The sequence below is a fragment of the Cyprinodon variegatus genome, unplaced genomic scaffold (genome assembly GCF_000732505.1).
Source record: "Cyprinodon variegatus isolate N-32 unplaced genomic scaffold, C_variegatus-1.0 Scaffold1246, whole genome shotgun sequence".
Classification (NCBI taxonomy): domain Eukaryota; kingdom Metazoa; phylum Chordata; class Actinopteri; order Cyprinodontiformes; family Cyprinodontidae; genus Cyprinodon; species Cyprinodon variegatus.
The window spans coordinates 65,862-75,137 of record NW_015151699.1 but is presented as its reverse complement, the minus strand read 5'-3'; the positions used below and the strand labels follow the sequence as shown (position 1 = coordinate 75,137).

At 36.1% G+C, this 9,276-nt stretch overlaps 1 protein-coding gene across 1 annotated transcript in view; it reads right to left on the bottom strand.

The window, feature by feature from the left end:
* Positions 1 to 9,276, bottom strand: part of LOC107102383 (fibrinogen C domain-containing protein 1-like) — a gene marked incomplete at its 3' end in the record, with an annotated part of 179,958 nt that overhangs the window by 121,943 nt on the left and 48,739 nt on the right. Inside the window, exon 2 of the mRNA XM_015401672.1 lies at positions 354 to 437. Within this exon, the coding sequence (XP_015257158.1) occupies positions 354 to 437 (84 nt within the window). The remainder of the gene's footprint in view (positions 1 to 353; positions 438 to 9,276) is intronic.

Below are 9,276 nucleotides of genomic sequence, written 5' to 3'. Positions count from 1 at the left end.
AGTCTCGATACTTTTGACAACCCTAGTATATACTGTATTTCTTTAAAGTTAAGACTATTTTAATTATCTTCATTGAAAAGTATAGTGCTTTTCCTTTAAAAATAAGGACATTTCAATGTGACTCCAAACTTTTGAACGGTAGTGTATATATATCTTATATACGTATTTATATAATAGTTGTCCAAATTGTTCTTAAGTCCTGAAATCTGTACACGTTGTTCATTGAGTGACTATTCCTCTCTTAAAAAGAACGACAATTATTAAAAGCCAAAACTGTATATGATGCTCATGTCCACAATAATGTGTGTAAACTTTTACCTCGAATTTTGTGATTTGTGGAGACTGAGCCTTACCTTGGCCGGAGTCTCCCTGGCAGTTTCTGAGTCTGACCAGCGATGTTTGAGTTGGGAGGAGCTCGGCACACATTCACAGAACGTCTGCGTGAGACAAACAGACAGGGCCACCAGTGTTGGTGTTTGTTCAAGTTACATGTGCATTCAGCCATGCAAGCACATGCACACAAACACACAAGTGTGCACATGCATAAAAAGGGACATATGCATGCCTGTACAAATATCCAAACTGGGACACCAATTTTGGATAAGCACTGAAATGGCTGAAAAAATGAAAGTGTTGCATGCATTTCGAGAGCCAAGCAATCACATCTAATCTAAAATTGTTGTTCAGCAATAAAAGCTGTTCAGTATGATAAAATACAGTCGCCTACACACAAATATGTGCAGACAGAAAGACCCAACAGGCATCCTCGTCATGCATGACTGAATTCAATTGTTTATGAAAGGGGATTCAAAATATTTCCTCATCTATAAAATTAAAGGACTAAAGGACAGTTGGAGGAGTGTTAGTGTGCAAGCAATTGTTCACAGATACAGCTGAATGTGGGCGGTAGTCCGCTATAGCTAAATATTACACCCTACAGTATACAAGCCTATTTGAGCTTTATGTGTGCATTTGTCTGGAAATCATTTTACGTGCGGTACAGATAAAAGCATCGTAATTATGAAAGCAGCAGCTTTCTGACAGAGCTATGGGAGCATGTTGCTCTATGACCTTAAACAGTACTGCTCCCACGATCGAATTGCTCAATTAACCTGGGACAACAAAACCAACACTGAAGAGTATACATACAAACTAACTACTTGAGAAGAGATAAAAAAAATAAAAGCAATAACAGAATAGGAGTTTGTTGTTTAGCTTGGGGTACGAAACTTGCATATATTGCTTTATACAACATATAATGCCAAGTGTTCAGAGCCCTTGAACTTATTTCACATTTGGTCACATTAAAAACATACATTTTAATTGCAATTAGTCGAGATTTTATGTGATACACCTAGGGACCGCATTAGATAATTGTGAAATGGTACAATAGAGATACATGAAGAAAAGATCCAAAAAGATCTGAAGAACGTGCATACAAAAACCTAAATAGACCAAGCGACTGCATTGAGATTCAGAAGTTACTTTATCTCAGAGCTTTGAACTACCTTGCACTACCTTGCAGTTTTTGAAAGAAAGTAACTGTTTCAAAACACAGCAATATACAGTAGTTAAGAAAACAATGTTACAAGCTTAATACATCAGACAGGGCCCTGTTCAAATCCTTACTCTAATATTTTAACTGTGGTAGAGCTACAAAGATCAATAACTCTTATTTTTGAAATGACAAGTTATTAGTCATACTATACAGAAACCTATCCTTTTCCATCAAAAGGCAAAAAAAAAACTGCAGTTGTGGAAAGTAACCCATGAGAATTTCTATTTGCACTTTTCAAGTTTCAAGTGCAAAAAAAATAGACATATTTGAGAGTTAAGAGAGCCTCTTTCCCTCGGAAATCATTTTCCAAATTTTCAATTTATCTTTTATTTTTTCCTATGATACCTTTTTTTCTCTCAAACTTTTTCTTCCGTCTTAAAAAACTTTGCAATCACAATGAAAATTTGTTCTCTACAATATATCTATTTACTTTCAAAATGACTTTTCACTTTCAGTTTTTTTTCTTGAATTTAATAAAAATACAAAAATAACTCCATATAGTCACAGCACACAGTATGTAGTCTATAAGTTAGACTACAAGGGCCACATCGCTTCTCAAATTGCAAAGAATTTACTTCCAAATTAACAACTTGAAGATATAAGAAGGAACTGTTAAGCTTATGTATTTGTACATTTAAATTGCTGACTCTATGAGTAACCTCTGCAGAAACAGACTCTGTTCTGCTACACCATCAATAATTTGATCATTCTCTAGGCATCTTTAGTACATCTTTATAGTCAACAAGTCAGAAATGTTAAAAGGATTGCTGCACTTGCGTGGAGGGCTGTCTCTTTTTATCTGTTGTTTACTGCCAATAAGCAAAAAATCTAAAAATACAGGATTTAATATCTCTCATGGCGTCAGTGATTGACAGGTAATGTTCCGTGGATGAATACCATGACCATCAGTAGCTCCAGCACTGTGCATCTCATTATAAGAACCACAGAGGCTTTTTCTTTTCTTTAGCCTGGGCTTTATGGGAAACATTTCTGAAATCTGTGTGGCTCACCGTCTACCAGCCATCGCACTCTTGAAAAAGTCTACTTTTCGCATGAACAGATCAGCCTAACTGAAGCAAGGAGAGGAAGAGAGGGTGTGTTTGCTCCACTTCTCTATAAGACATCAGGATGACAAGGAGGTTGAGGGAAACAGGACCTCCATGGTCCAAACCACCAGCCCACTGGGAAAATCACATTCAATATACGACTGTCTGTGTTTTCTCTTTTTCTCTATCATGACACAAATCAGACAACCCTGTTAATCATCAACAAGCTGACCAGGCAGACTTATCGATTCAGAGGGTCTTGTGAATTATTGTTGAATTGTGAAAAAAAAGACTGTAATTAATAAATTAATCAATATTTTACTCACCCCTATTCAGAATTATGTTTGACTATCACATAATACACATCCCAGTGTCATTCAATTATGTTGTATTGTAAAAAAAACAAAAACATAGGCAAAAAGTCAAGCAGAAGGAATTGCTGTATCCAGTCAGTTACTGTCACCATTTATGTTACCAAGTACTAAACAGTAATTAAAATAGTAAACTTTTTTTTTTTATCTTCAGACATTTTCTATCTTCTTTTTGCCACACAAAAAGAAGTTCTTCAAAGTTGTTAAAGTTCATGTTTGCACAATTGTATAGATTGTGGGATACAAACATACATCCATTATTTTCTTACAGTAAAGTAATCTCTGGGAGTTATCTCTGAAAGTGGCAGCGGCATCTAAAAAAAAAAATTATACAGCATTAAAGCGAAGATCAAAGTATTTCAGCTGCATTGTTATCATTTGGTGTGCATTACGTTGTTCAAGAAGATAAAAAGGAGCCGCAGGTCTAAGTAATTACACCTACTACTAGTACTAACTACAGCTTGGCAGGCTGATTTTTAATTATCAGTTGGACCCATTATGGTTTGAATATTTGTATCAGGCTTTTCTATGTGGCGTTTGGATGCATTGCTAACGTAGGATAAGATAGATTGTAACATGTTGTACACAGCATCCATCTTGAAAGGCTCCTGTTGAAAGTGTTCATAAACGGGAGGGACATTAAAATTCTTTGAGCTCATTTGGTTAATCATTAAGGTGCATCTGCCTCCCATGACGAGTTTTTAAGCAATCCGAGCAGCAGCATTAGCAGCAGTGACATACAGTATTTCATTCTTGATTCGTCTAAACATCGTTTCCATTCACAGATGCAAATATTGCGTAAAAAAAAGAAAGCAAAAGGTTATTTCATCTAAAACAGACTGTACCTCCACCGGCACAGCCCTGTTTGTTTTGCCTCATCCTGCTTCTTCTTGTTGACATCATAAACATCACTGATTTTCATTGGTTCGAAACATATCTGTATCAAGGCTAATATATCTATTGGCTTCTGGCAAGATGTATGTTCACAAATCTCGCACAATAATCTTGCTAGCAAGGTAAATGCATTGAGGTCTTTCTCTAAATACTAAAGTCCCTGCTTACAATCCCACAGGACTGCTACATGCAAACAGATCCTTCTCAGATTGTGTGAGTAAGTATCAATGACTGTATTCTTGCATCTTGTGGTATCTGTGCTGGCATGATGATGGGCTCTTAACCAGTCAAGAGAATATATTACATCTCTCATCGTGGCCATTATTAGCAGAAAAAGTCAGACAGGCAAAGAAAAGCATTGATTAGTTTACACTCAGGTCATCTGTTGGTTCTGGTACATCAAGGTTCTCATTACACTTTGCTTACCAAGATTTCAGTTGTTTTTTTACTTTAGTAGGTATATTCAACTTGGACCACTAAAAAATGCATCTGGATTATTTAAGGATTCCTCAGTAATGAATTGCTTTACTCTACACCTGAACTAGTAAGTCTACTGTATATCTAATATGACTTGTGAGTTTTACTCCCTTAAGACAGCGCATCCCCATTTAAGGGGGCTGGAGCTATTTTACAACAATAATAATGTAGCTGACTAACTCTGAGACTGTCCACATTTTAATCTGAAACTTTTTAAAACACTATTTACTACTACTTAATTTTAATATCTGCCCACTTGAGCTACCACAACATGCCAAAAAGCACTCAGGTAGCCAAAATGCAATTTATGACCCCGTTTTTGTTTTGGTGGGACTCGTCAACAACGCATGTAGCAGCGCTGAATGATGTAATAAAAGCCAACAGGACTGTGAAGCGGCTGACATCAAATTCTTTAGCAAAACTGATCATTTGCAGCTGACCACTCAAAAGTCCGTCAAAAACAACATCAAATGATACCAAAATTGAACTTTTTCCAACTATATGCTAAAAAATTTTTAAACTAGACAGTGGCAGTATCATGTTCTGAGACTGATTTTATTTAGCAAGGACGAGTTGAAAGGGTGAGAGGGTCAGACGTAAAGGAATAAATTATTTAATTGATATAGGGAAAACAAAAATTTGTCAAAAGCTAAAAAGGATGCACAAACCCCATTTTTTGTATTGTCTTTCAGTAGAATAATGAGCTTAAAATAAATCACACAGATCAATGTAAATGTAGTTTTATATGTAATGACTTCATATTTAATGCCCACACAGCAATGCCACATTATGTTATTTTATAACTTTTTATTCACCCCTCCGCCCAAGTGGAGGTGACAAATATGTTATTTAACCATATAATGTTTGGAATGTCATATTGTTCTGTGAACACAAGCTAAACTGGCTGTGTGTTATGACAACAAATAAAAGTGCATCAAGCAGAAATAATGATTAGTTACCTCTGCACACATATTGAATACATTTACAAAATCCTTTCATTACATATTAATTGACAAAAATCATTATACTCCAAGTCAAACATATTTCAGTTAAAAAATCTTGACTAGTGAACTCAACCAGCTAAGCTACAATATACATAGAAAAAGGAATGAAAAATGGTTGAAAACCTTGAATCAAAAACCAATGCAAAGATAACACAGATAAGCATGAGAATTCTATGTTTGAAAAAAACTGTTTCCCCAGAAGAGTTTGGAATGAGATCAGATTTGCTTTTAAACTCTTTGGGCCTCATACAAGAACCATTAGCATGCACAAATTTTGCCCTTTGTATAAGTGATTTAGGAGAAAATGTGACATTCACCAATTTTCCTCTATTTCTAATCTTCTCTCAGGTATGAATGCATATTATAAGTGATCCAGACTTGACACAGGGGTTACTTTTCTTAATCATTTGCTTAATCAGAAATCGATAACCTTTATGTTATGTGATTATGAGCTCTATGTGTTTGTTCCTAATTTAGTAATCAGGGATTGGAACCCTTTTAACTTATTAGGCTTTGCTTATGAAACAACGGAGCCGATTTAATAATTATTTGGTCATATAATAATTATAATTGAACTTTATTGATTTCACAATGGAGAAATTCACCTCTGGATTTGACCAATCCGCTTCGGGAGATGTGGTTGCCACTGTGCAGCACCTGTGGAGCGATCAGGGGTTAAGGGTCTTGCACAGGGACCAAGAGTGCAAGCTGTGGGGATTGACCCGGGTACTTGCAACCTTCTTAAAGCACAGGCGCACTGCTCTAAACACTAGGCTAACACTTCCAGACTAGGCCAACACTCCCACAATCTTGTCTATAGCTTAACAATCAAATGTAATGAGAATATGTGGAAACATATAAAAAACAATGTTAAATTAGTATCTGAACCCCTAGTAAAATAACGTTTGTTTTAGCTTTCTAAACAACAGCTCAAGGCATGTAATCATTAGCTATTTTTTCATTTGGGCTGCACCAAAGTGAACACATGAAATAATAAAATTCATCAAAAACCTATATAGTTTAACTGGAAACTTCCCCCTTACTTTTCCAGACATGTAATGTCAGTGTATGTCCGTTCCTTTTTGAGGTGTCTCAAAAATTCAGGAAAGCTTAGCAAATGAGGCCTACAGCAGGGAAACTAATGTCCTTTCCTCTAAACACTCAATATCTCTGGTAGCACAGTTTCCTGTAAACTCTGAAGAAACATTGCAAAAAGTCTGCTTTGCAGAATCTGGTTCTGAGTTTACCAGAATACTCGATGTGGCTGTCTTGGGATCAGCCATAAAAAGGATGAGACAAGCATGAAGATACTACTTTGTACCCAAGCACGGTACAGGGCAGGATCACATGTCCCTGTATGTGTGTCTTGTGATGGTCTTTTGAGAGGGTGGTTTACAGCAGTTGGTACAGGAGAACAAAACTGCAATTTCCTTTATGAATGTTCAAAGTTAACCGTCCTGGACATTAGTCCTCAATGTCCAATACCCATAGCTTTTAGTTCGACCTTTTTGCTACCGGCAATATTCGTGAAATGCAGAGGTATTGGGACAGCAATTTCATAAACGGAGTTCAGTAGATTCTCTACATCAATATAGTTACTCATTTTCCTTTTGTATCTGACAAGGGTGCCTATAAGTTACCTCCCATTGGAGGCATTGTCTTGCATGCCCCACTGAGAGTACCGGATGAGACTATACATATTTCAAATCGCACAAAATTGGCTAAAATTATTGATTTCTTCAGTTAATTTCAAAACAGTTGAGAACTTTCTTTTCAGGTAGGGGGATATAGTGTGGTATTGATTTTCTCAGAACAGTTTTTTAGTGTTGAAACAGTATTTCAGTTAGGTGAACTTCTGATGACCTAAAAGTGGACGAATTTGCCCATTTTATGTTAATATGTAATTGTTATGACAGATGTCAGTAAGTGTAAATTTTGCATGTGGTTAGCACTTAATATGCTCTGAGCGTTTTTATCCAATGTATAAAACTGAGGGCAAGTGCAAATATGTGTTAGAAGGAGGGAAGAGAGAAAGAAATAAAGTGATTGTGGTGCTTGGTGGGTGAGGTGCTCTGCATTCTAATAAGCAGCCTTAGGGTCAGCAATAGAAATCTATGTCTTCTCTGCCAAAAAGCACTGCAGCTGTCTGTGGTCGCAATACACAGAGGAGCAATGGGCAATCTAAACTAAATAAACTATACCAAACATGTGGCTCCATAGTAATTTTGTTACACTGACTCAATACTCAGTTAATGTGATTGCAAAAGCAAAAGCATGTTCATTATTTCATGCAAAGAAATGGACACAAAGTTTGCTCTGTACTTTACTTTAGCGTGTGCTTCCACACACACTGGCAGATAAACTAAGAAATGACGTACAAAGGTTGAGAACTACTGCTGGATACCATTCAAATTTTTGACACTACGTTTCTATCACACTGTTATCAGAAGTTTAACTTTTTTATTTCCCATTCTGTTGCTACTCACACAGGGGTTCTTCAATTTCTGCGCACTGACACACTATATCCACGCAGGCACAAAGGAAAGACCAATATCTGTATGATGTCTTATAGTATTTTTGGTGTGGGGATGACTACTCGGTCACATTTGTCTAGTCCTAATCTCACTCCTGAAGCCCCATCGGCAAAGAGGATTTAAACACAAAAGGATACTTTTATAACTCAAACCTTCAGAAACCATATCTGGTGAAGTCAGCTGGAAAAAGGTGGACGTGTCAGGGACTGAAATCACAGGGTTCAACTGATTTCAGTGTTTCAGACATGAATCTCAACACCGTCTCAAAAGCTTGGATGGTTCGAAATGCTGTATTTGCCATATTAGCTCACTTTAGGGAACACCTTTACAAGAATGTGTGTGACAGGGATTTACCAAGGTGTGTTTAAGCTCTCTCCTCACTAAGCCGTTGATGGAGTGGAAGAGGCTTTGCATATATTCACTTGTGGGCTTACTAATCATTTAACGGGACTTGCACGCTGCTAAATGGGAGGACTCATGCTGACAAAATTGTGAAAGGAAAGAGGACAGGTGAGTAAAATAGTAATAACAAAGATTAAAAAACCCAACAATGTTTGGCCTTTATTTGGCTAATCTCTGCTCTATAAAGAGATCAAATGTTAACTGTAAACCAAGGTACACCTTTTTTATGAAAACGCAACACAGAAAATTGAACAGTTGTTAATTTCTTAAGGCAATATGATATGATTTCAAAAATAAAGTTTACCAGATTATTACAAAAAAGTAAAAGCAAATTTCAATGATCCTTTAAAAAAAAAACACATTTTCTGAAGATGCTCTGCTGTGCTTGAGAGGCACAGCTCCATGTCAGAGTGACATACATTGTCTTTTAAGGATAGTTTTACATATCTATACATTGTAAATCATACATATTTCACATATATAATCATATTTCTTTATTCAGTGACCTAATATGTTCTTGTTTTGTTTCATCTTTTAAATATGTTTAGTTAAATAACGGTAATAAATCTTTTTTTAATGTAGCTGACACAATAAATTGCTAAAATATAATGATCTACTGTTTTTCTTTTAACTTAGATTCCTGTAAAAGAATATTTAACCCTTAGTGCTATCATTGTATGAAAAGATCCTCTTAATACAAGAGCTTATAAAAAAAAGTTACCGATCACACCATACAGCACACATGCACGAAAGCAACTTGTGACACTCTTTGTCGGGAGATTTCCGTTGACTTCCATTCATTTCTACGGCCAAACCCTAACCATTACCATAACATATCCATATTATTGGACATTTTGTTGCATCAGCTTAGAGATACTCAGCTTCTTTGCAAATATTTTTTTAGCAGATATAATTAAAGGTACTGTATAGTGGAGGATTTTCTTATTCCGGGAGGATCATCAAAAGAAGTGGTCCTCCTAATTGTTAATC